The sequence below is a fragment of the Euwallacea fornicatus genome, chromosome 2, assembly GCF_040115645.1.
Source record: "Euwallacea fornicatus isolate EFF26 chromosome 2, ASM4011564v1, whole genome shotgun sequence".
NCBI lineage: Eukaryota > Metazoa > Arthropoda > Insecta > Coleoptera > Curculionidae > Euwallacea > Euwallacea fornicatus.
In genome coordinates this window covers 1,682,438-1,705,358 of record NC_089542.1, presented here as the reverse complement: position 1 = coordinate 1,705,358, position 22,921 = coordinate 1,682,438, and the positions used below count along the sequence as shown (strand labels likewise).

Genomic DNA, 22,921 nt, shown 5'->3' with positions numbered 1-22,921 from the left:
CACCTGTTAAAAAAAAGCTTCAAATGAAGACGTAGATTCGAACAAAAACTATAATTAAGGTATCAAAGTTGTGATTTTATTGTAACTAAAACCCGCGTACACTTCTAATGGCTTTTTCCTCCTCTGTAGCAGACATCGTCTGATATGCGCATAACTCGGTGGAAAACACCGCAGTTCCCGAAGTAAATGTGCGCAAATCAGTGGAGTATGCCAACAGCTCTGCCAGGGGCGTTGTCGCATTAACTACCTACCCCAAACCGACAGCATTTTAAAAAAGTTCAATTAAAACAAAAATCATAAGCTTACCCTAGAGTTCCCCCTAACGGAGACGCCATCTATTGCTGATCTTCTCCTCGATAAATCCGCTAAAACAGAAGAGAGATATTCCGAGGGCGTGACCACTTCCAAATGCATCACCGGCTCCAATATGGCAGTACCCGATTCGGTCAAAAGCTACAAAATGTTTCCGCCTCTATAAACCTGTCGACAACTGTCAGAAAAATACCTTATTAATTAACTGTGTGACAGTTGCGGTGATGACAGTGTCTGAAGTTCCACGACCTACCTCGAACCAATGGAGAATAACGTTGGCATTTATTATCTGTAAGGACGTTAAAGTTTGAGGCAAAGTAAAATAAACTGCAACAGTAACAATTTTCTATTACTTAAAAATACTCGCCTGAGAACTAATTTTCGGCCCGTGAGCCAGACCGACTTCTACTCCTTGTCGGATTGCCTGCAAGTGCTTCGGAAAGATCCCTGCAATACAACTTGCACTCTCTTGTGATTTGTCGAACTTCAGGGCTTTTTGAGAGCTCGAACAGTCGCTCGGCACTACGGACAGCCTTACCAAAACCGAATTTTTATGGTTCCCAATTTTGGTGTCGACCTGTAGACTGTCGCTCACCTTCTGGAGGGGCATTTCCCGGTAGGCAATCTGCAGTGGCCCCAAATCGGCCTCGATTTTGTACTCTTTTAAAATACGATCTCGGATTATTTCCAAATGCAACTCCCCCATTCCTGCTAAGACAGTTTGGCCTGTTTCAGAGTTATAGGTGATCCGCAAGCTCGGATCTTCGCGCTGCAACTCTGCCAGGGCCTGATCTAGAGCCTGTTGCTTTGCCAGAGACGGGGGTTCGATCGAGCAAAAGAACACTGGTTCTGGAATTTCTGCACCGACCCCAAACGCTGAATCTACATCCTCACTATTTGAGCACTTCTGTGCAATCTTTCTAGCCTTATCGTAGACACTTTGACTGGAGGTTACCAAATCACCAGACATAATTTTCTATATACACAATTCCATAAATAAAATATCTAATCACGTAAGTCCAACTTTATCTAACCTTAAGCCCCGACAACACGGCAATATTTCCACTGCCCAAACTCTCCACTTCTTTGAAATCGTCAGCATATGCCATGTAAACACGTCCAACTTGTTCGGATTCCCGTCTTTGGACACTAAAGATCTTCTGAGCTTTTTTCACCGAACCGTTATATAGCCGCAAAAACGTTAAAGGGCCTTTCTGGTTGTCATGCTTCACCTTGAAGGCTCTACCGCAAAAGTGGTCTTCAAAAGCTGAGAATACGTTGCTGCGATTGATGGGTGAAGGTAAATATAGAGCAATTGCGTCCATTAAGGTTTGAACACCGATGTTTTTATAGGAGCTACCCAAAACAACTGGAACTGCTTTCTGAAAGAGCCAGTGTTGCAGTAAAAAGACGACAAAAATGAATCATTTTTAAAGATAATTTTAACGTCAGAAACGTATCACAGAAAGCTGAAAAAACTGGCAAAACTCAAGAAATCTGTACCGTTTTTAAGATACTGTTAAGATAACGTTCTTTAAGAAGATTGAAATTAATTCTCTAGAATTAACTATACCTTTGAACTTATTAAACCGCCTGGAAATTAATGTACCGCAACTACTTACCCTTTCCAACGTAACTTTCTTAAGTGCCTTCACAATATCATCACTTGGAACAATGTCAAAGACCTCACTGGCAATAACTTTCTCGGCCAACTCATCATTATGATCACACAGCTGTTCAATAACTTTAACTCGAGCCCGCTGCGCGTTCTCGAACAGCTGGGGCCACTCTTTCTCTACTAGCTCTCCCCTTATCAAGGCTCTCTCCTGACCCTTTCCAAACTGAATCAGCTCTTGAGACAACACGTCTATAATCCCAAAAAGTTTGTCGTCGCGTACGACAGGCAATTGCAGCAAAATTGGCTGGACATCCAACTTTTTCTCTAGAGAATCACAGCACATATGCACATCCCCATCTCTCCTATCCATCTTATTAACATAGACGACTCTTGGTAAATTAAACCGGTCGGCTTGTCTCCACACAGTCAAAGTCTGTGCCTCTACTCCTGTAAAACCCAAACCTGCTAACCCACCATCCAAAGAAACATTTGAACAATCACCTGATACCTGCAGAGCCATCCAAGATCACCACCACCCCATCCAGGACGTTTAGGGCGTGCTCCACCTCCATGGTGAAGTCTATGTGTCCAGGAGTATCAATGAGGTTGAATTGATGGTTTTTCCAGAAGAAAGTGACCGCGGCTGAAGTGATGGTAATGCCGCGCTCACGCTCTTGGTCCATGAAGTCTGTGACGGTGTTGCCATCATGGACTTCCCCCATGTAGTCGATTACGCCTGCGTAATAAAGCATACGCTCGGTTGTGGTTGTTTTTCCTGAGTAAAATACACTTGTTTGGAGAACAGGGAAATATGGAGAGAAATTTGTTTAACAATTATATCAAACATTTATATTAAAGCATTAGATTAGTTGAGTTCATTGTTTTTGGATGAACTACCCAGTATATTTGTCATCTAAACTCAGAACAGCTAAATACTAAAAACTTTTGAATGTATTTAAAAAGACACAATGGATCATAATATTAAAAAAAATTCAATGTGGTCAACATAGGAAATATGTGATTTAGTGGCAACCGAGGTGCAAATCACTTAGATATTTTCGTTCATAGACTTGAGGTATTTCAGGAGTATATATTGAGATATTTTCAAGATATTCATACATTTAATTAAGGATATTTACCCCTTATTTTAATGTAAAACAACTCAACATCAGCAATCCATTCTATTGTGGTAACACTGGATACTACACAATTAAAGAACAACCGAACTTACAACCTTTCTCAGAAAACTTGAAAAAGAGTTTTCTTTGGGTATACTCTGTATTTCCTTGATAACCCAGTGGTTAGTGATGCTTTCATCACATTTTATTTTATAGGGCCCTTTAAGAGCTCTTACCTGCATCTATATGGGCACTAATACCGATATTCCGTATCTTGGAAATGTCGTTTCTTGGTAATTTAAAGGTACTATACAAGGATTTGATTGCATATTTACACTTTAAACACAGTTTAATACTAAAAAACGCTTTATTTAAATTCATTCTTTTTTTACTTAAAATCTAATACCGAAAATAATGTCAAGAAAACAAAAATGAATCGCGCTTCATGGGGAGGATCACTAATAACCATACACTGCGATATTATTGGTTAGAACAGAAAACACTACTCCACATACAACACCAAGAGCGTATTACGGGTGTAATGAAAGTGCAAAAGTACACTTTCGGATTACATCCTTACATATAACCTCACAATCTTGTCCCTAAATGTAAAAACAATCGGCAAAAGCATGTCTGCGCCCCCAAATTTCGAAATAATTGCAGGCACCTATGAAGAGTACCTACTTGGCTACGTTTATACGTCGAAGGTAAGACCTCACCAAGCCTTCAGACACTTAATTGACTTCAGCCTTCTCTTTGTCAGGACAAATCTCTAAAACAAAGCTTTGCCTCTCATGACCACAGTGGCAGCATAAGATGCTTGGCTTCCAGTGACAATTACTTGGCTTCCGGAGCCACCGATGACCGAATTGTAGTCTACGATCTTAAAGCAAGAAAAGAGCACTGTATGCTGACCCAGCATAATAGCACAATCACTGCAGTTGCTTTTACGAGCAACCATTCCCATGTCATGTCAGCCAGTCAAGACGGAGCCCTGTCTTTAGTTCGAGTGGGTAATTGGCAACAAGAAAAACTCTGGGAAAAGGCTCATAAAGAGGGGGCAGTGATAGATATTGCCTTGCACTCAAGTGGGAAATTGGCCTTGACTTTGGGGACTGATGGAACCATCCATACCTGGAATTTGGTTAAAGGGAGAGTAGCCTATGTGATTAACCTCAAGACAAAGTGTAGGGATTTTAAAAGTGTGGAAAAACTGCTTTTTGCTCCTGATGATAGTCAGTTTTTGATTTATGGTGGAAAATTTACGGAAATATGGAGTATCAAAGTAGGAGGGGCTTTGAAGGTGATTGAGCATGAGCAGAGGGTGACTTGTTGTGTGTGGTTGAATGATCAGAGGATCTTTGTTGGATATGAGGATGGTAGTGTTGCTACAATTGATGTGGAGAGTGAAGAGAGGGCAGTCAAAATAGGGCACAATGGTAAGTACCTTAAGTTTTTTTTTCTGAAGTTTTGAAGGTTATAATGTTGTTAAAGATCTCTGTAAAATAATAATCTAAATATGTACAATATTAACAATCCTTTTAGGTAGAGTAAAGGCTGCACAATATTACCAAAATTTTATAGTAACAGCCTCTAGTATGGGAGAAATCAAAGTGTGGAGTGACACGCTGAAAGAGCTTAGCAGCATCAGCACTGGTTGTCGAATAACTTGCCTCATAATTGCTGATTGGATGGCTAAAGCAATAAAAGAAGAGCCTGAGGACAATGTCTCCTCAGACACTACTATGAGGCATAATCCTGTGAAGTGCACTGTCGTGGTGGAAGTTGAGGAGAGTGCAGATGAGACTGAAGAGGAGAAGGTAGTTAAAGTAGACAAAAAGAAGAAGAAAAGGGAGAAGTTAGAAAATGTTGGGGGGGCAGAAAAGATGGTTAAGAAATTGAGTAGGAAGACTTTTGTGGAGAAAAGAAAGAAGAACAAAAAGAGGAAAAAGGTTGGTAATGAAAAATAAACAAATGATAAGTAATTATTTGGGTCTTTATTTTATGTCTTTACATCGTTACAAAATGTACGATTTTCATTATGTATACAGCTAATCACACAAATATGGCAATCCTGTACATATTTTATTAGTCATAAAGAGTGAAAAAACGTGACATTCAATTTTATGGTTTATTGCCTGGTCCTTATTTGTCCTTGCTTTTCATAGAAGTTGAGACAAATGTTCTTTCACAAATACTACCCTAGTAATGATGTGACGCCGATGTTATTACTTATTCCGCAGCGCTCAGCCACGAATTTAAAATCTACCATTGTGTGTAGGATATTAACCAAAAGAAAGCTAAAATAATAAAAGAAATTATATAAGAGATACCAATTAAGCTTTTCCTCGTATTTTGCCCCTGCGAAACCTTATAAAATGTGAAATTAATATGTAGATATCATTTTCCGCAATCAGAAGATTGAAAATGGAAATGAGGAACATGTCCGACGGGGTGAAATGCCCGAGAAACCAAGACCCTGTCCAACAATAAAAGAAAGGGGTTAAAAAATTATTTTAGTGTTTTAATCCTTGAGGTGTACGTCACGAGATCACTTTCGTTACATATAGATAGTTGAGACAGCATAAGGTTGGATTAGTATACATTTGACAACGGTTAAGAGATAACCTTAATCTTATTACTCAACTGTTATTATTTAGGTAACGTCCTGACTCTAACTTAACTGTTGTGGAACAAAAATTCATAAAATAGCTATCAGACATTTGAATCCCCATAAAAACAGAGAGGAAGGTTATGTTGTTCCTACAGATACGCCAAATGCCAATCTGTGACGTCACTTACACGAGATCAATCGTAGCTACCGAAAATCGCTCAGAAAATCCCCCAAAAAAGAGGCTTTTTTTGAGTAATTTCTTTCTGAATAATTGCTTAGATAAACGTAGCAATTTTTGCGGTATATTTCCATAAGTTTCCTTCTGCAATTCCATATCCAAAATCCACTAACATTGCGATGGTAAGTCAACTTTTCCGGAAAGTTGCCATAAAGCTGTGATACCCTGTTTCCAGTCTGTAGCACAATTCCTCGCAGGCCTGCCCTCATATAATGAAACTAACTTCTCCAAGTTCCACATGGAGGGCAATCACAGAACTGCGTCAAAAAGACCCTCAGTATACATTACCACGAGAGATTTCCCTTCAGAACAAGGTAAGATTCCCCCAGTTCTGGAGTTTCTCTCTCATAAAAAAAACCTTCACATGATGATCAAATAATCAATGGAGTTAGTTTGAGACTGACTTAATGACTTCAATAATCTTCTCTCTGATGAAATCCCCTTGAAAACCTTTAAAAACCCTGTTTGTATCAGAATTAAAACACGGATTTTGTTTCAGTCATTGTAACTGAAAAAAACAGTATTTTGCTGAAGTACATGCAGCAGCACTGGGATAAAAAGGTAAGTCATTTTATTTAAAATGGTGCTTTTTTCACTTACTTGTAATGTAGAATTCAAGTGTCACAAAGAAACGGGAGGTGACACCTACAGAGGAGCCCAGTCGAAAGAGGCCCAGACTAGACCCTCGGAACCCTGGTGGGAGCAGTATGCTGGACTAAAACCTGATTCTAGTGAACTTTTTGTTTCATTCGTCCTTGATTTCTGTATATAAAAGCCCTCGAGTGAATGTGGTGGCAGTGATTTGCAAACCCAAGTGATTGAGAGATATTGGAGATATTATCAGATCCAACAATTCCTAGTATTGTGTGAACTTTACTTGCTGTTGTTTTTTACTTACAGAGAAGTGTTGTAACTCAGTTTTGTATTTTTTGTCTATTAGCGATTAAATACTGAATTCTTGCTTTAAGGAAATATACATATACCTTCTTTTTTATATGTACCTATATTACAGCATTTTGAAAAGAAATGGGGTTTATTTGAAGTAAAATCATTCCTTGAAGCTTTCTGTTTATTTGCACATATTTTTAAAACCCTAAATCCTTAAGATTAACAGCCTTAGCTAGGTATTAAGGGGAGTCCCTGGAGACCCCACCACGTCGATAATCTCCCCTGTCGAAGCCTTCGCTGTTTCTTGCTCGGCATTTAACAATTGTGCTGGTATAACCAACGTCTATAAAACATAAAAATGCATTAGTTCAAAAAGCCATATCGAATAATACCCCTATGTTTAAATTTCTAAACAATGTGTGATTAACTAACCTTTCCAGGCACCAAAGCTTCATACTGATGCCTCAACGACTGGAGCTCATAATCACACGTGCCCAAGGCCGATTTAATTTCCATTAACAGCACTATATCGCTCCGTAACTCATTGAAATTCTGGCAGACTTCCTCTGAAGGAGTAGGATTCAGTTCCATTCCCAATTCTTGAAGGGTTTGTTCTATGCCCTTTGACTTCTTTTGACCCACATTGGCGGGCAGTTTCATTCTTTGCGATCGCAGTGAAACGCCACTATTTTTGTAGTCTGGAAATTTGATTCCTGCAGTTTCCACTGCTTGTAGGATGTAGTTGGTGTCCACTCGAGATGGTCTGGAAGGGTTGGGCACTTTTTTCTTGGGGATTTTCTTGTCCGTTTTCCGTGGAGTGTCGTTTTGACTATCTGCCTGACTGATCAGCTTCTGCAGGTCTTGAGTCTTACGCTCCCGCTCTTTTTTTCTGGCGTCGATTTTCTTGAGCTCGCTCAGCAGAAATTGCTCCTCTTCTATCTGTTCAGAAGTCCGCTCATAAAGCTTGTTCAATTGTTCTTTACGCTTCTTTTCGTGCTCAGCGTCGTAGGTGTAAATTTTCTTCTCGCCATTGAGTTTCGCTAATATGCCGTGGATCTTGTAGTAGCGGTCTTTCAAATCCTCAACAGACCGTTTGGGGAATTTTTCAGTCTCGTAGCGATCGGCCATTATAATGAAGCGTAAATCAAAGCGTTGAGCTAAATCCATTAAATGATCAGTCTCCTCTTTGGTCCACGAGTCCGAGATCAGATGTTGCTGATATTCCACGTCAGTATAAGTGGGGATTTCCACTTTCTGATTCAAAATGAGAAGTAATATCCAAATATTTATAAGCCACATTTAAAAAATCCTGCTCTTCTATAGAGAAACAAATGAGCGACTCATCTATTAAAATCTGTCACTGTCTTGTCATTTACCTTCTTGCATTGATAGGGGAAAAACATTTGAATCCCATGACAAGAGCGGATTTTCTTAATCAAAGAATTTTTATAATACCTTATTGAACTTGGCAAAAGGGTACTCCTTGGGTTCATCACTAGGCCTGCGCCAATGATAAAATACTGCATTATCACGCCTAGCCGGATTGGTAAATTGCATCCACTTCCATTTCCGCGGCTTCCTCATTCCCAGCTTAATTTTCGTCTGCTTATAACCGTTTCCAGCTAAAGCAGCCATTACTTTTTGATTATAAAATCTTAATTTTCTCTTCACCTGTATCTGAAGGAAAAAGCGGCGACACGTCTTTGTTGTCATGGTACAACAGTGCAAAGACCTCTCGGTGCATGCCCTCGGGTCTTTTGGGAGGCTTCGGACCTTGGATAAACTTCTTCTTGGGTCTTTCCAGGCCCAGGATAGTTTCTCGAGTTAATTCTGGAGTGGAAGGGCGATCCAGCTCCATGATGTCTCTAACATCTGCCATGATTGATGCTGCTGACATTCAGTAAAAAATATATCTTAATATTTATTAAAGGATCTCTACGACTATTCAAAGCTTCTTTTTCAGATACACAAAATGCTCTATTTTTTAACATTTGTACATAAAAACCTCGTTATTTTGTAGGAAACACATTATTATTGTCTAATTTTTTAGTTTTGGAATTATTTCACAAATATCTCAGATCATTATCTCTTCCCTGAAAAAATGCTAAAAGGCGATACTGGGGACGAAGAGGGGAGGTGGTTTTATTGGGTAGACGGGCGACGTAATAATCAGTCAAATCCCACCCTACCTTGCTGCACATCCAAGCCAGGTGTTTTAAGAAGATTCCCACCTCCTCACAAAAGAAAAGTTATTACCTCAGTCAATCAACTTAACTCAGCAAGGAATTATGTACCATCTAAAAATAAGCTTGAACTGGTGGCATAGATTCAACAACACAAAATGAAAGAGATAATGTTGGTGTCTGAGATCCAATTGTTAGACCAAATGAAAGCCCAGTTAAAGAAAAAGATTCTGGAAATTCATTGTTGTAAATTAAGCCTGGTCAAAGAAATTAATAACAAAAGTATGCTTGAAAAATTGAGCACTAAACAGCAAAATTCAAATTTGAAGCAATTAATGATATTTGACTCGATTGATTTTGCAAAACTTTACCTTCTTGAATAAAACTAAAGTTATGCCAGTTGTGAAAAATAGTGAAAGTGGTGATATAGTTGCTGGGAAAAATTGTATCCGTTTGTTATAAAGTGTTTAAAATGATGTACAGGAAAATTTTAAAGTGGCAGTCTTTTAATATCTAAGCAGCAACATGGCTTAAAAAACCTTCAATATTAACATGTTTTGAGCTGCTGAATTGTCGTGACAAGCTGATATAATTTTCGAAGATTTAGAGAGGACATTTAACAGTGTTAATTTTCTTGAAATAGTTAAAGCATTGCAAATGTTTCGCATTGATAAAAGTATTCTATGTCTGCTGGTTTGCTATCTGCCAAACAGGTAAATGTTGTTAGAATTAAAAGAGTATACTTAGTAAGTGAAACGGTAAAGGCAAGCATAGAGAAATGGCTTACTTACAATTTAAACGTTTTTACCGCAAAACAATGCAATTTACGAACTTCGAAGTTTTTGTTATTTCACAAATTGTAAACAATAACAATGTGACTAATCAATGTCAAATGTCAGAATCGGATTTTCCATATTTGACATTAATAAAGTACTTATTTATGTGTCTTCGTTGAATTTTATTAGCTAAACAGAGAGACGAACGAATTTCCGAAACGAACAAAATTATATGGTGTATATAACTGTTTCGGTCTGAGTTATGGCACCTGCATGGTTTAGACAAGGATCAATATGCTTTTAGTGTTGCGACCTTATACGATTCAATGGATATGTCTAAATTGTTAGTTTTAAGTTGTCGTTGATATCTAAGCTCGTCATAAATTTTATTTGTTTTTCTAGTAATTACGGCTAATTTTTAATATTTTGCGTGAAATTGGACAAGTTCGTAAATTCTTGGACTTTCCAGTAAGTAAAACACAAGCAAAACATTGATAAAACCATTTATTGTATCATCCTATCAAAATCTATTTGAGGTTCATATTTGGGAAGGGAACACCCACATTCTTTTATTATACAAGAAGCTGCGTAAAATCCCATTTTTATACAATCTTTTAAAGACTTAGACTTCACCATTCCGGCTAAGAAACCTCCCATAAAAGCATCTCCTGCTGCTGTTGTATCTTTGACTTCCTCAAGTTGTATCACTGGGGGCACAATCTCAATTTTCTCCCCATTTGAATTGTAACAGACAAGAGTCCTAGGCCCATCAGTAACAATTAAAGTCTTCCCTAGTAAAGCCTCGGCTAAATTGTCCAAAGTAGTGCAAGTGAACAGCTTTGCTAAAGCCAAAAACTCAGTTTTATTTCCAAAAACCAAATTAGCAGCATTTACTAAACACTTTAGTGGCTCTGGCACTATGTCAAAAATATATTGGCCACATAGGTTGAAAACCAAAGTTTTTGAGCCTTTTTGACAAAGCTCTGCTAATTTACAGGCAGTTTCAACACGATTAGTAAGGAAATAAGCTTCAATTAGTACAATATTACTGCTGTTAAAAAGAAGTGTGAAATCTGGGTTTGCCAGTAATGTGGCTAAGGGGAAAACTTCAGCAGCCCCAATGTGGGCCACTAAGGACCTGTTAAGTCCGCTTACCAACACTATTATTTTGCCTGTGGATAGGTTTTCCTGAGTTATATAACTAAAAACGACTGGGTGGCAATAATTTGGTTTTGTTAGTGAGGAGTTTTACCTGGCCCTGACTCCTGCAGCCTTGAGTTCTTCTTGCAAAATATTAGCCTCCAGGTCGTTGCCTACGGATCCAAACATAGTAGCCTGGCATTGTTGTGCCAAGATCCACTGGAGCACTCTTAAAGTGTTCTGTGAACAGCCCCCAGGGGATACGTATTGCTCATAACTAAATAAACTCAAATTAAAAACATATTTAATTGGCGTCATCCTGAGGGTTTAATATTACCCCTGAATATCCTCAGTCAAAGATCTCATTTCCTTTTTAGCGATCTCCTTTTGGTCATCAAGATTGAGGTTATATTTCCTTAGTAAGTGGGGTACGAGTTGTTTCGAAGTTACAGTAATATCCATTAGGGGGTTCCCAAAAGCTATCATGGTTTTCCTCATGTTTGTGCGGCTTTTTAAATGTTCTGGATAATAAGTAAGACTATGCGCAGGCGCACTGGATATTGTTGAACAATAATAGCCAATATTTTTATCTTGAACGGAAAAAAAGATATGACGATATAATATTTTGTGTGTTATTGCGTCGTATTTCATTCGTCGCTCGTCAAAGTATTCGGAATATCCGAAGCAGCTGGAACAAGGCGTGAAAGTCCAATTTGGTGTATAAATATAGAAACGAATTGAGTGATTCATTTACTGCATTTGAATCTGGCGTAACATTAACCGGTCTTGTGCATTAATTTATCTCATTGATTGGTGACTACCTGTTCCCAATCATAAGGTAATATATCTGTAAGTACTAGAACTAACATAGTTATAACTACTGCTTTAAGACAGATCAATTAACAAAGTATTGGCAGAAAATCTAATGCCAAACCAACTTATATAGAGGTTAATTGTTTATCTGGTGCTGACTCATGTGTTGTTTATAATATCACTTTTATCTTATCATAAAATGACATAAATAATGTAATTAATTTTTTGTGCGACAAAATCTAGTCAAGTATCTATTCATCCAGACTGCTCCAGCACAAACTGAAAAATTACAATCTATTATAAATGAGTAAGTAAATGTATGTATAACGGGTCCGTCAATTTGCCTCCAGTGACCATTTGGTATTTTATAGAGGATTTGTCTAGACCTGTCTCTTGTAAATTTCAGTGACATGCTAATGTTGCATTAGATTAGAGCTACTAACGTTTTTACCACCTCATAAATGTGTCATTAAAAAGCAGACAAAGTGAAAAGTATGTCACCAGAGTATCCAAAAAGAGGCTCTGTTCTCAGTGTACAAACATGCAAGTGCATCAAGCAATTTATCCACTAAATAATCCTCATTTCAGTCTCACTTATATCTTCTCACCATATTGCTGTTGTGTTTAGCAACTTCATCACTTCTCTCATTCCATTACCTTGGTTTTGATCTAAATCTCTTTTTATTTAATATGTGCTCTGGGCTTAGATTTAAGCTTGATCTACAGGACATGATAATGTGTTTCACGACCTTGGTGTAAAATATATTATATTACAATATTCTGGACTTTTTACATAACTCTACACTATAACGAGGATCAAAAGTTACCAGAGTAATTTGATTTTTTTCTATGTTCCCAATGTAGTTCACACATCAGTACAAATATGGCCGTGAATGATTTGGCCCCCCTATTTCAAATACCCCCAGAACCACTACCAGTACCAGTAACTGACACCCTTTCCTCAAGCCCAGATGAGCAGTCTTTTGTGGTCATTGGCAAATTTTCTGAAGACTTCTCAGGTAAGCTGATCTTGGCCAATCATAATTGATACAACATTATAAGGTGTGGATTAGAGGCCAGTATCTTGGCGGAATCTCGTCAGGAAATTGAAGATGCCATCAGGCAAACTGAAGAATCTGAAGAGCGGATGCAGATGAACCAGTCCAAATACCCGCAACCATCATTGATGAAAATCAATATAAAAAGCTCTCCAGTTGTAGAGCCTGATGAGCAGTTGCCTAGAGACTTAAGTCATTGTACTGTAACTAATGGTTTTTCAAAGGAAGAGAAGAATGTACCCCTTGTTGGAAGTGCCGAGAATTCACAACTTGATCATGTAAGTTCTTGGCTCAATGTTAGAAAAAAAGAAATAAAGATCTTTCAGGAGGACAAAGGAATGATCAGCATTATTAGCTTTTCTCCAAGTGACTTCCAGTCGGAAGAAATTCAAGCAAAGGTTTTTCAGCTCATTGAAGAAAACACCAATTTGCGAGGTAAGCCTTAAAAAAACAATAACAACCATTTCAACAACTCTTTGCAGATACAGTGATCCAAAACAACAAGAACATGAAAGCCCAATATGAGAAAGTCCTTACCTGGCAAAATGATGCTGAAAAGGTGCAGGAAGCCCACAAGCAAAAATTCTTGGAAGCGAAGAAGATGATTACAACAGTAACCTGACCCTTTAATCAATTTTAACTTTAAAATAGCATTTTACTTGCAGCTAAAAGAGGAAGTAGCGTCGTTAAAACAGGAAAACAAGAAGTTAGAAGCCTCACTTCAAGGGAAACTTTGTCAGACCACAGAAAACAATCTCAGGGAATTTGAATTGGACATTGCAAACCGCAAGATTAAAGATCTTGAAGAAGCTATGCAGAAGTTTACAGTGTCTTCTGACGAGAAACAGGAGACGTTAAAGACTAAAGAGGCATTGAACCAGTTGCAGGAAAGGAGCAGAGCGGCATTGGTAAAGTTAGAGGAGGAGCAAAGGCTTCGCGTTAAGAGTGAAGAGGCTCTGATGGATTTGCAAATACAATTGGGCCAAATCAAGGCTAAGAATGAAAGCATGGATCCTTCTCAATTGACAAGAACGGAGGAGAAATTGCAACGCTATGAGAAAGAATTAGAAAATGCCTATAAGAAGATTGCGCAGCTGGAGAAGGGAAATGAAGCAGAAAAACGTGAATTGGAAGTAAGTGTCGTTTTAGTGTTTCTTAACGGTTGCCACTTACCTTAAATTACTCAAATCGATCACACATTTTTTGGTTACTATCTCTAGGTCACCAAGGAGAACCTTTTGGTTTCCAAAATGACTAACGACCGTGCGAACCAAGAAATTCAGTCACTACGTGCGCAGCTACTCAATACCACACAAGCAACCGATATCATCTCCAAAAGGCACAATGACGCGGAACAGGCGCTGATGGAACGGGAATACATGGCCTCCCAACTGGACGCGACTAGACTCAAATTGATGGACGCGGTTACACGAATCGCTCAGCTGGAACAACAACTGGCGGAAATAAATAGCGAGAACGACGTGTTGGGCATGCGCGAACGTGAGGAGCAAGCCAAAGTGGAAGCGTGGATGGCAAAGCAGAAAATAGCAACGCTAGAGAAAAAATTACAGGAGAGCACACTGCCAGCGACGGTGTCACAGGAGTTTCCAGAGTTGGCGTACGTGCGACAACAGCTGATGCAGACTCAAATTGCGCTGACGCAGTGTGAGCAATTGCGGGTTGCTGCAGAGGCCAAAGCCACCTCTGCCAGTAAGGAGAATGCGCAGTTGAAAATGCAGTTAGAGAACAGAGAAAGTGAAGATGATTCGTTCGCTCTTAAAACTCAAGTGAGTAGTTAGGGACAACGCACTAGAGAAAGCTGGAATGAAAAAATTTACGTAGTTGGACGTGTACAAAACAGATTTTGAGGCGGAGCGGGAAGCCAAAGAAGACGTAAAGCGAGAAAAAAAGAAAATTGCCGAGGATTTGCAGCATCTACACAGGCGCAATCAACAGTTGCAAGAGGAAATTGAAATACTGAGACGGGATAAATGTGCGGTGACACGTCCCAACACCGAGTCCTCGAGCACTTCTTCTGCAGCAGGGGTAAGTATTTGTAAATTTGCATCAAATATGGTCGGGAATACAGCTTCCTTTGGATAGTCTCCAATGCCTCTGCGATACACGTGTCCTATTTGCAACGTGCAATTTCGCTCCCTGAAGCTGGTCCAGGACCATTTAGAAACATGTATTTGTCACGAACCCTGGTAGGGAATTATGCTCTTTGGTCACGCTTTAAGGTGTGTTTGAGTAGAGTTTTACTAATGTTGCCTGATCTTTTTTTGCGTGTGTCTGAGAAAATTCCGAGCTCAAACACTGAATAACGTATATTTTCATGGTTTTTAGAGTTGCCAATCCAAATTCACTTGCCCTAAGTGCCAATTCGGCTTCAATGATCTTAGGGCCGCCGAGGATCATGCGTGGCGTTGCCTCGATATAGACGATGTTCTTCCATAAACGTTCTCACATAGTATTTGTTATTTAGGTTTCAGATTAAGACCTCAAACTATTTTGTGATGGTTATTGTTTTTTTTTAGCATTAATATATTATAATATGATTTATATTGTTTGGTGTTAGCGTAAATTTAGGGACTTTCATTCAATGTTTTCTTCCTTAATATTTAAATATAGATATAACCTTAGTTGTAAAATTGACTGAGTTTAAATTGTAATGTCCTGATTAAAATATAATATAAAGTATGTTTTATTGATGTGTTTTCAATTTTTCATCCGAGCAGACCGACGAACACAAAATATTTGTCTATTTGTCCGTTCGTCAACAAAAATATCAATTAAAAACAAATAGAAATACGTATCTTTGGGAGAAATTTTTTTTGTGTGCATTTCTACCTCGATTTAGGTTATGGAATTTGCTATTTTCCAAACAAAGACCAATAGACAGTTTTATTTTTATTTAAAATCCAATTTAACATATTTAATTTAAAACTGTTTACCACAATTTACAGTTTTATTTAGTGATACACGCGATTTTTTTAGCAGTTTTGGTATTTATATAGCCATCAAGTTTTTCCGTGTATTTACGACTTAAGTTTAAAATATATTATTTTTTTGGGTGTAGCGCGCATTAATATTTTGTGAGCATTCACGGCATATGTTGTCAAATTCCTTCTTACCTTCTTGGTTTTATTGTCAGACTTTCTGATATAAACTTGTAGAAAATTATTTAAATGTATCGTCAATTAATAAAAATAAGAAGTACGTTATTGTTTTCACGATTTACACTTGAAACAAATCAGTTGATGGTGTATCGTTTATAACCACTGTTGCCAATGTTCTTTACACAACGTTGTCACATTTCTTACTTTCTATAGGTGGTAATGGTTTTCTTTGGTGAATCATATCGAAATTTACAAGATTATTTAGTCGTATTTCTATTTAATAATTTCTTAAATGCGTGTTTGGCAAAGGAGTTATATCTTGAAAATTAATCGAAAATATTATCCGTTATTTGTGGAGTCACCAATTGGCAACAAGAGACGTAATTTTTATGTGTCAAAAGACAAATGTTCGTTTGTCATCGTCCATTTTTTGTTTTTTGTCACTTTGTCATGTCCATGTAAACGCCATCGAAGGCACACATTTCCCTCTATTTTAGCCTCATAACGTTCGAAAAACCACTTCAAACCTCGGATCAAAGAATTGACCATCCAACTACTCTTTTATTGTCTATCTCTATACCTTTCCGTCGATTGACCACAAGGCCGTTACCTCACAAGTGGCGGTAAAAACTCACATTTTCACCCCTTGGACTGTTTCTAGGAGTAGTTCTTAGGCATATGTAAATATGTATATTTAAACAGTACACAATAAACTAAGAAAATTTATGACTAAATATGAAAAGATTGAGTATGTCCACCAAGCGACTGTGGGAGCTGGAAACCAGGTTCCAATGTGATTAGCGAAGAGAGAGAGAGAGAGAGCTTGGTGGTTGACCAACAGACTTTTATATCCCTCCGGCCGGTCCTGCCGGAAATTCTGCGGGAAAGTTTTCTACCGGCTGTTCGAATAACCTAAGGAACCAAAAGATCGCCCTAGGGCATATCGCACTGTCATAGCCTGATAGATGACAGCTTATCGCGCTGCTGGCTCCGCCACAGCACAAACATGCAGACTATCACTGGGTCAGAAAGTGACAAGTCTTTAGAGGATAGTTTTGTGGTCCAAATTATTGCAAACAGAAACATTTGTACCTATTATCAATGTTCCTTACAAAGGGCTTCCAGCAGTAGTACAAGCATAAGTTCTCAAGAAACTTCTGAATGTCAGAATTTAGCCCTTCCAATCTCTGAAAACCAAATGCCTCCATCAAAAGTTAGTAAAAGCATTTCATCACCTTGTCGGAGGTTTGCTAGTTAGGCACTTTCACTACCCGACTTGCGTTTACGGAGGTTGTAGGAATAGACTAAGCATTTGTGTAAATATGTAAATATTGTACAAATTAGCTCGCAAATATGATTGTGAAGAAAGAAGACAATAAATCTCGCACGATACTTAAAACCTATCTCGCCGTGTCTGCCCTTGAGAATTACAACGTTTCCTTTTTATAGTCTTCCCAGATCCCCTGCTATAAAAACTCAGAAAAAAGGGGGCCGCGCAGGTGCAGGTTAATCCAGGCTTTTTTTTTTTCTTCCGGCAGTTGTTCTAGAATGACCTGCCGGAAGTGCTAGGGGAAGATTTTTTCACCAGGTTCTGGAGTACCTAGGGAACCGAAGGGTCACCCTAGGGTACGTCACATTGTCAAGCCTGACAGGTGACAGTTGCTCCGCCACAACCTAAACCTAATAAGCGCTTAACTTTAGTCTTCTGGAAATCAGACCAGGAAAATTACTCAGTCAAGCGCAAGTACCCCAGCATGACCCCAGAAAAACAGCCCCCAAATCCCATTGACTCTAACATCAGTCCTGACATTTTCAATGACGAAGATTTACCTTTAAACAACAACACAACTTATTTTGACAATCAAGACAACCTCCAAAAACCTCCCTGCATACATACTAAAATTAAAGAGAAACCTGGAGAGAAACTTGATCAGAGGCTGCTTAAGAGAATTAACAAGGGCATGAGTGGAGTATTGCCACCTCCAAGTGTTACAGTTTTACGCATAACTCTGGGAGACATAATGCATAAGCTGGAGGAAAATAAGAACTTTTGGTTTTGGAAGAGTGATCCAGAGAAAAAGGACAGAAAAGAAGAAGTTTTGAATTGCAGTGGAGATAGTGGAGGAAACTCGGTGCTGCTCAGTGTGGACTTAGAAGAGGCACGTAAGTCGCAGTGGCCTGAGGTTTTAGATTTGCGATGCCATGGATTGCAGTAAGTATATATATTTATATTTAATTTGCTATTGAAATGTGTTTCAATTATTTCCAAAATACCATATGGAATTTTAATAACACTTCTTATGGATTATATCTTACAACTTGCATATATAAAGAAACTGCAAAGCTGGATTTATAATCATGATGTAGAACATATCTTTAATACCATTCAGGTGGCTATTGTCTTTCCAACCCCACTTACTGGGAGCACTATTTTTAATATCTCTGAAAGGCCTGGCTATGGAATTGTTTCCTTCATTTCAGTTCTTTTAAGTATCTTGTTAACATAATAAATAGTATGTTACAAATTAGTACTCAATAACTCATTAAAGTCAAATTACACCACCCATTACTATGTGATTATCTAGGTATAAAATTCTTAATTATCCATTACCATTTCAGTTACAACTGTAGCAAAAGTTCTGAAGAAATCATGGACCTTTGTGATAAATACCAAAAGCGATTCGTGGGCGCAGAAACCCAGTCGACATGCACAGTTTTCGAGACTCAACCAGCGGGCAGTCCCTCGAAACGCAAAACCTCAAAACCCCGCTGGGGAGGAGCCAAATCTCCTGGTCGCAGATTGAGCCATTTGGCTCGGCGACGCATCACCTTCTCAAGCGCTAGTCTTCAAGTTAGCGCCTCCTCTCTAGCAGGGTCCAGAGCGCGGCAAATATTGGTAGATGCCAAGAAAATTGATCTAATGAATCGACGCAAAAGCCCTAGGAAAACTCCAAGGAAGACACCCAATAAAAGCCCGAAAGTTAAAACAAGAACTCCGTCGAGTTCTGCTAAGAAAAAACTAGCTTTGAGGTTCCGAAAATTGACAGGGGAAATTGAAAAGTCGGAACCAAGGAGAGCCCTCTTTAAGAGCCCACCCCGTGATAGTTCTAGTCTTTTTTATGGTTCAGGTTAGTTGGAAGTTAAACTAAATGGTGTTTCATATTGTTGTAATTGCGTTATAGCAGATAAGACTTCGGAGGAGAAGCCACGGTTGCGTAGAGCATTGTTTGCTTCTCCGTCTAAAGGAAGAAAGTCACCCGTGAAGCTGCGATTCGGTTTTGAAAAGAAACGCAAACGCAGAGAATCTGATGAAATGGGGCAGCCATCCAAATTTGCCAGGAGCATGTCCATGGACGTGAAACCGGCGTCTTCTAGTATCAGTAAACCTATGCCGCGCACTCAAAGCGAACTCAACATCTCCCTCAACAAACAAAACGAACTTAGTGAACAGCACAAGAAGGTATAATCTTTCTTTTGTTATAATAAAACTTTTACTAATATGTTTATGTATCTACATATTTTATTATACATACAATATATAAAAAAATAATTTAACAAACGATAATAAAATGAATTTCATAATTTTAGAAACTTCTTTGGGCCGTCAGCGGAGCCCTGCAGAGCCAGAACATCACAAACTCACACCCGCAGTGGAAAGTATTCGCTTCGGTGTTGGCCCGCGTAACTCGCCGGTTTTTCATTAGTCAAATGGTAGCCAGTGGTGGAGCGAAGTCTGAGGGGGGCACTTCAGAGCGTATGCACCGCATTGCGCGCTACCATGTGATTAGTGTGATTAAAGGCAAAACGCCGGATGAGATTGTTCACGAGTACTTGCGGAATAAGGCGAAGGTGCAGCGCCCCCAGGGCTATGTGCCTCCTGCAGAGATGAGGGCACCTTCGGGGGACAAGGAGAACGTGTTTCAGACGCGCGGAAACACACTAGAGAGCTGGGAAAAGCGCCGAACGGAGCAACAGCCCTCCAAACAGCCCCTACTTGAGAATAAGATTGAACGCATTCGGAAGGTTATTAATTTCGGAGATGATAGTTGAGAAGCTATCAATGAAAATATGGTTGTATATAGCAGGAACAATAAGTGTTTTAAAATTTTTTTTATGGTGTTTTTTTGCCCTTTAAGTGTCTATCGCGAATCATGTGACTTTGATGTCCTAGGACGATTAAAAGTGAACTGACTATGGTTTCTTCATGGAATTCTTCTGGGATTTAGACTTAACTGTTGATTCTGCGTGTAATTGAGGTTGGTGAACCGCATATAAATTAGTGTATTTGTTGAATAAAAGTTTCTTAATGTTGTATGTTTTAATTATTTTATTAAACCTCGTGCCTGCTAATATCACAGCTGTTAATTTTGCCACGAAAAACTCTGGGAATTTAAAAAACACTTTTTCTCTATTATTTAGCTGCCCGATTTAATTCATAATTTGGTCAAATAGTATCAAAGACAATAGATATATTATGAAAAGTTTAAACTTACAAAACGGAAGTAATTTGATTCAAGTACAATAGAAATTTACACTAAAATAGTGTATTGACCCCCCATTCTCATCCCAATGTAATACATTGAGATTGCTTCGCTAACATCACTTGGTATGACTTATATGAGTGTCAAAAACAGCTGATTCAATGTTATAAACGTTGACATTAAGTCAGCATAAACTAAAATGTGGCAACAGTGATAATGGGTCGATCGGTAGTGACGTTTAATCACAGTAAATTTTGTAAATTTCAATACAATATTCATAAGTATCCTATTTTTTTTTAATCTGAAATATATATTACGCAAATTCGCTAAATTTTAAAATATTCGGGTTAATGTCGAAATTCATCAAATCTAGCGAAAATATTTATTATATGCAATAATGTTTTTTTTTTCATTTGAAAAATTGTAAAAGACAAATATTTTCATAGACAGAAGAGTGAAGTTAAATTCAGCGCCAAATTCTTTATTTAAAAAATCTGAGGTTATGATTTGGTATACAAAATTATGGATAACACCAAGGAAAAAATCAAAAAGAAGTTACAAAATGATCTCAAACTTAGCGGGTTTAATATTCGACGGTAATTTTGTACCTTTTTCTAAACCCCAGATCATCAATCAACATATTTATATTGCATTTTCAGCGAATTTTGTTCCCAGCTTGTGGATAAGTTCATGGAAGCCCATGTAGACTTGGCTTCAAACGAAATTTTCGAAGAAACTGTGAGAAACATTTGTTCGACACTCGAAACTCAATGTCAAGCAGGCCACAGCATTGAGCAGGAGCACATAAACCGAGCTTTGGAGGTGTGCTTGCATTCTGGTTATGATCACAATGAAACCATATGCAATGTCATCAACGCCTTTGATTTTCCCAAATTATATTATAACCAAGATCGAAAGATCTATCTACCAGATCCACAAAAGAGTGTCCTTTTAGCTGAGCCTGAAGTCAAATCAAAAATGTTTCTGGAAAGGTATTCAAAAGTTTTACAAAGAATCCAACGAGTTGTTGCCCATACTCTACTGAAAGAAGAGCAGCATCACTTGAGTTTACAAACGGTTGATTACTTACTCACTCTGTCTGAAGTGACATTGGAAAGAACCCTTGTATTGGGGGCTTTATTACAAGTGACTGATGGTAAGTATGTGCTTGAAGACCCCACCGGTATTGTGCAGCTGGATCTGGTGCATGCCAAGTACCATCCTGGTTTTTTTGTGGAAAACTGTATAGTGCTGGTAAATGGTTATTATGAGGACAAGGTTTTGCATGTTTCTACCATGATTATGCCCACTGGGGAAGATTACATTGATTCTAGGTAAGTAAAAAATTCCAGGTAAAACTTTCCTTATTGACAGAAATTAGATTCACTTTTGGGAACCTCAATTACTTCGGAGGGCCCTCTTTACTCTCCTTGAAAGACTCCAAAAGACTGAAAAAGCACCTTCAAGAAAACCCAGGAGGAATGTTTGTTTTTCTGTCAGATGTTTGGCTGGATCATTCACAGACTTTCAGCAAGTTAGAAAAGCTCTTTGAGCAAATGGAACAATTCTCCCCACCAGTTGCTTTTGTTTTCATGGGTAATTTCATGTCTGAATCCCATGGAATGGAGATTTTCAACGACCTCAAAAAGCACTTTAAAAGACTTGGAGAATTGATTGAGAAGTATGACATATTGGCTGAACAAAGCAAGTTCATTTTTGTACCAGGATTGGCAGACCCTTGTACTCCCCATATTGTTCCTAGGTGGGTTATATGAGATGAGAGGTTTTAAGTATAAAAATGGGTGTTAATTGAAGGTTTGAATTGCCAAAATGTGTGACTGAAGACATAGAGCGCACAGTACCAAACGCGATCTTCGCGACAAATCCATGCAGGATTCAATATTGTACCAAAGAAATCGTAGTCTTTAGGGCAGATATTGTCGCGAAGCTCTTGCAAGGTTCTCTGCATAAACCTCGCCAAGAAGACATTCCAAAATGCGTACTGTAACTTTAAATTTTTCTCTGCACACCATTCAAGAAACGCACTTTCCAGGTTACAAAAACTATAGTAGGACAGGGTCATTTAACACCATTAAGTCTCAACGCCCTAAACGTGCATTGGGATTTCGATTATTGCATGTCCCTTTATCCTTTACCTGATTTAGTGGTAATTGGGGATAAATCAGAAGCGTACAAGGACCACTATAAAAACTGTATTGTCATGAACCCTGTATGTAGTTGTTTATATCTAATGGCAAGTTTTAACTTTAGAATGGGGTTCGTTTTTAGGGCCAATTTTGTGCCGGGGATTTCAGCTTTAAGATGTACTTTCCGGCCAATGAAGTTGAGGATGCAGTACAGGATTGCGCTGTTGATGTTGCAGGATAGAATTTTAAATCAAATATATGTGTTTCTGAGTCAAAAAATTAAAGTTTTATTGATTAATCGAACTGTTGAAGTACGTTGATTCAATGTCGTTTATTTCTAAGTAATATCTTAAGTATTGCTTTAAAGAAGATAATTTCAGTACAGGTCATAAATATAGGGCATAAAAAATCGACTA

General features: G+C 38.4%; 8 protein-coding genes and 1 long non-coding RNA gene across 18 annotated transcripts; 5 read left to right on the top strand and 4 right to left on the bottom strand.

The window, feature by feature from the left end:
* Nucleotides 1-54: 54 nt before the first annotated feature.
* Nucleotides 55-3,552, bottom strand: mRRF2 (mitochondrial ribosome recycling factor 2). 3 transcript variants are annotated; one of them, XM_066298864.1, is made up of 8 exons: nucleotides 3,285-3,552; nucleotides 2,439-2,705; nucleotides 1,935-2,377; nucleotides 1,347-1,694; nucleotides 680-1,288; nucleotides 506-601; nucleotides 307-453; nucleotides 55-247 (listed from the first exon to the last, which is right to left on the bottom strand). In XM_066298864.1, the coding sequence occupies exons 1-8, from the start codon at nucleotides 3,427-3,429 to the stop codon at nucleotides 86-88; spliced, it is 2,217 nt and encodes a 738-aa protein (XP_066154961.1). In that variant the 5' UTR covers nucleotides 3,430-3,552; the 3' UTR covers nucleotides 55-85. The 3 variants fall into 3 exon arrangements, with proteins under 3 accessions (XP_066154961.1, XP_066154976.1, XP_066154969.1); XM_066298879.1 differs by lacking the exon at nucleotides 3,285-3,552 and having other exon boundaries at nucleotides 2,432-2,597; XM_066298872.1 differs by lacking the exons at nucleotides 55-247; nucleotides 307-453 and having other exon boundaries at nucleotides 501-601; nucleotides 666-1,288.
* A 44-nt stretch (nucleotides 3,553-3,596) lies between these two features.
* On the top strand, nucleotides 3,597-5,036 carry LOC136348277 (p21-activated protein kinase-interacting protein 1-like). Its single transcript, XM_066298992.1, has 3 exons — nucleotides 3,597-3,755; nucleotides 3,812-4,487; nucleotides 4,594-5,036. Exons 1-3 carry the CDS (start codon nucleotides 3,678-3,680, stop codon nucleotides 5,016-5,018), a joined length of 1,179 nt encoding a protein of 392 aa, XP_066155089.1. The 5' UTR covers nucleotides 3,597-3,677; the 3' UTR covers nucleotides 5,019-5,036.
* Nucleotides 5,037-5,116: 80 nt separating this feature from the next.
* On the bottom strand, nucleotides 5,117-5,743 carry LOC136348290 (uncharacterized). The gene is made up of 2 exons (XR_010733615.1): nucleotides 5,613-5,743; nucleotides 5,117-5,527 (listed from the first exon to the last, which is right to left on the bottom strand). It is a non-coding gene; the product is annotated as an uncharacterized lncRNA (long non-coding RNA).
* Nucleotides 5,632-6,876, top strand: LOC136348281 (DET1- and DDB1-associated protein 1). The gene is made up of 4 exons (XM_066299004.1): nucleotides 5,632-6,022; nucleotides 6,076-6,214; nucleotides 6,400-6,461; nucleotides 6,512-6,876. Exons 1-4 carry the CDS (start codon nucleotides 6,020-6,022, stop codon nucleotides 6,617-6,619), a joined length of 312 nt encoding a protein of 103 aa, XP_066155101.1. The 5' UTR covers nucleotides 5,632-6,019; the 3' UTR covers nucleotides 6,620-6,876.
* Nucleotides 6,877-6,955: 79 nt separating this feature from the next.
* Nucleotides 6,956-9,885, bottom strand: DMAP1 (DNA methyltransferase 1 associated protein 1). Of its 3 annotated transcripts, none has more exons than XM_066298939.1 (5): nucleotides 9,763-9,885; nucleotides 8,460-8,678; nucleotides 8,244-8,410; nucleotides 7,221-8,042; nucleotides 6,956-7,131 (listed from the first exon to the last, which is right to left on the bottom strand). In XM_066298939.1, exons 2-5 carry the CDS (start codon nucleotides 8,665-8,667, stop codon nucleotides 7,021-7,023), a joined length of 1,308 nt encoding a protein of 435 aa, XP_066155036.1. In that variant the 5' UTR covers nucleotides 8,668-8,678; nucleotides 9,763-9,885; the 3' UTR covers nucleotides 6,956-7,020. The 3 variants fall into 3 exon arrangements, with proteins under 3 accessions (XP_066155036.1, XP_066155047.1, XP_066155026.1); XM_066298950.1 differs by having other exon boundaries at nucleotides 8,460-8,675; nucleotides 9,763-9,842; XM_066298929.1 differs by lacking the exon at nucleotides 9,763-9,885 and having other exon boundaries at nucleotides 8,460-8,881.
* A 197-nt stretch (nucleotides 9,886-10,082) lies between these two features.
* On the top strand, nucleotides 10,083-15,465 carry LOC136348232 (optineurin-like). 4 transcript variants are annotated; one of them, XM_066298915.1, is made up of 10 exons: nucleotides 10,083-10,215; nucleotides 12,565-12,719; nucleotides 12,774-13,036; nucleotides 13,085-13,193; nucleotides 13,241-13,371; nucleotides 13,424-13,891; nucleotides 13,979-14,545; nucleotides 14,601-14,804; nucleotides 14,862-14,965; nucleotides 15,105-15,465. In XM_066298915.1, coding segments are annotated over exons 2-10 (1,983 nt in total). In that variant the 5' UTR covers nucleotides 10,083-10,215; nucleotides 12,565-12,583; the 3' UTR covers nucleotides 15,106-15,465. The 4 variants fall into 4 exon arrangements, with proteins under 4 accessions (XP_066155012.1, XP_066155004.1, XP_066154985.1 ...); XM_066298907.1 differs by having other exon boundaries at nucleotides 14,862-14,998; XM_066298888.1 differs by lacking the exon at nucleotides 14,862-14,965.
* On the bottom strand, nucleotides 10,235-16,592 carry LOC136348259 (adenosine kinase-like). 3 transcript variants are annotated; one of them, XM_066298978.1, is made up of 4 exons: nucleotides 15,893-16,592; nucleotides 11,225-11,408; nucleotides 11,000-11,164; nucleotides 10,235-10,948 (listed from the first exon to the last, which is right to left on the bottom strand). In XM_066298978.1, the coding sequence occupies exons 2-4, from the start codon at nucleotides 11,383-11,385 to the stop codon at nucleotides 10,252-10,254; spliced, it is 1,023 nt and encodes a 340-aa protein (XP_066155075.1). In that variant the 5' UTR covers nucleotides 11,386-11,408; nucleotides 15,893-16,592; the 3' UTR covers nucleotides 10,235-10,251. The 3 variants fall into 3 exon arrangements, with proteins under 3 accessions (XP_066155075.1, XP_066155067.1, XP_066155058.1); XM_066298970.1 differs by having other exon boundaries at nucleotides 11,225-11,477; nucleotides 15,893-16,582; XM_066298961.1 differs by lacking the exon at nucleotides 15,893-16,592 and having other exon boundaries at nucleotides 11,225-11,637.
* A 291-nt stretch (nucleotides 16,593-16,883) lies between these two features.
* Nucleotides 16,884-20,189, top strand: LOC136348084 (uncharacterized). The gene is made up of 5 exons (XM_066298651.1): nucleotides 16,884-17,090; nucleotides 17,530-18,089; nucleotides 18,497-19,005; nucleotides 19,060-19,337; nucleotides 19,466-20,189. Exons 1-5 carry the CDS (start codon nucleotides 16,884-16,886, stop codon nucleotides 19,925-19,927), a joined length of 2,016 nt encoding a protein of 671 aa, XP_066154748.1. The 3' UTR covers nucleotides 19,928-20,189.
* Nucleotides 20,190-20,680: 491 nt separating this feature from the next.
* DNApol-epsilon58 (DNA polymerase epsilon subunit 2) lies at nucleotides 20,681-22,808 on the top strand. Its single transcript, XM_066296207.1, has 6 exons — nucleotides 20,681-20,954; nucleotides 21,018-21,692; nucleotides 21,740-22,120; nucleotides 22,174-22,357; nucleotides 22,412-22,588; nucleotides 22,648-22,808. The coding sequence occupies exons 1-6, from the start codon at nucleotides 20,881-20,883 to the stop codon at nucleotides 22,744-22,746; spliced, it is 1,590 nt and encodes a 529-aa protein (XP_066152304.1). The 5' UTR covers nucleotides 20,681-20,880; the 3' UTR covers nucleotides 22,747-22,808.
* The last annotated feature ends 113 nt before the right edge of the window (nucleotides 22,809-22,921 follow it).

Coding starts and splice junctions, on each gene's coding strand:
- mRRF2 (XM_066298864.1), bottom strand. CDS start 3,429: ATGAATTTAAATAAAGCGTTTTTTAGTATTAAACTGTGTTTAAAGTGT. Junction 2,378..2,438: donor GATCTTGGATGGCTCTGCAG/GTATCAGGTGAT, acceptor TGGGTTTTACAG/GAGTAGAGGCACAGACTTTG. Junction 454..505: donor TCACACAGTTAATTAATAAG/GTATTTTTCTGA, acceptor AACATTTTGTAG/CTTTTGACCGAATCGGGTAC.
- LOC136348277 (XM_066298992.1), top strand. CDS start 3,678: ATGTCTGCGCCCCCAAATTTCGAAATAATTGCAGGCACCTATGAAGAG. Junction 3,756..3,811: donor GCTACGTTTATACGTCGAAG/GTAAGACCTCAC, acceptor TCTCTTTGTCAG/GACAAATCTCTAAAACAAAG. Junction 4,488..4,593: donor AGTCAAAATAGGGCACAATG/GTAAGTACCTTA, acceptor CAATCCTTTTAG/GTAGAGTAAAGGCTGCACAA.
- LOC136348281 (XM_066299004.1), top strand. Junction 6,215..6,399: donor AGATTTCCCTTCAGAACAAG/GTAAGATTCCCC, acceptor ATTTTGTTTCAG/TCATTGTAACTGAAAAAAAC. Junction 6,462..6,511: donor AGCAGCACTGGGATAAAAAG/GTAAGTCATTTT, acceptor CTTGTAATGTAG/AATTCAAGTGTCACAAAGAA.
- DMAP1 (XM_066298929.1), bottom strand. CDS start 8,685: ATGTCAGCAGCATCAATCATGGCAGATGTTAGAGACATCATGGAGCTG. Junction 8,043..8,243: donor CTTTTGCCAAGTTCAATAAG/GTATTATAAAAA, acceptor ATTTTGAATCAG/AAAGTGGAAATCCCCACTTA. Junction 7,132..7,220: donor AAGCTTTGGTGCCTGGAAAG/GTTAGTTAATCA, acceptor TATGTTTTATAG/ACGTTGGTTATACCAGCACA.
- LOC136348259 (XM_066298961.1), bottom strand. CDS start 11,637: ATGAATCACTCAATTCGTTTCTATATTTATACACCAAATTGGACTTTC. Junction 11,165..11,224: donor TTGACTGAGGATATTCAGGG/GTAATATTAAAC, acceptor GAGTTTATTTAG/TTATGAGCAATACGTATCCC. Junction 10,949..10,999: donor GCTGCAGGAGTCAGGGCCAG/GTAAAACTCCTC, acceptor AGTCGTTTTTAG/TTATATAACTCAGGAAAACC.
- LOC136348232 (XM_066298888.1), top strand. CDS start 12,584: ATGGCCGTGAATGATTTGGCCCCCCTATTTCAAATACCCCCAGAACCA. Junction 13,037..13,084: donor AGAATTCACAACTTGATCAT/GTAAGTTCTTGG, acceptor AAGATCTTTCAG/GAGGACAAAGGAATGATCAG. Junction 13,194..13,240: donor AGAAAACACCAATTTGCGAG/GTAAGCCTTAAA, acceptor AACTCTTTGCAG/ATACAGTGATCCAAAACAAC.
- LOC136348084 (XM_066298651.1), top strand. CDS start 16,884: ATGCAGACTATCACTGGGTCAGAAAGTGACAAGTCTTTAGAGGATAGT. Junction 17,091..17,529: donor ACCAAATGCCTCCATCAAAA/GTTAGTAAAAGC, acceptor CAAGCCTGACAG/GTGACAGTTGCTCCGCCACA. Junction 19,338..19,465: donor TTAGTGAACAGCACAAGAAG/GTATAATCTTTC, acceptor TCATAATTTTAG/AAACTTCTTTGGGCCGTCAG.
- DNApol-epsilon58 (XM_066296207.1), top strand. CDS start 20,881: ATGGATAACACCAAGGAAAAAATCAAAAAGAAGTTACAAAATGATCTC. Junction 21,693..21,739: donor GAAGATTACATTGATTCTAG/GTAAGTAAAAAA, acceptor GACAGAAATTAG/ATTCACTTTTGGGAACCTCA. Junction 22,358..22,411: donor AAGAAGACATTCCAAAATGC/GTACTGTAACTT, acceptor CGCACTTTCCAG/GTTACAAAAACTATAGTAGG.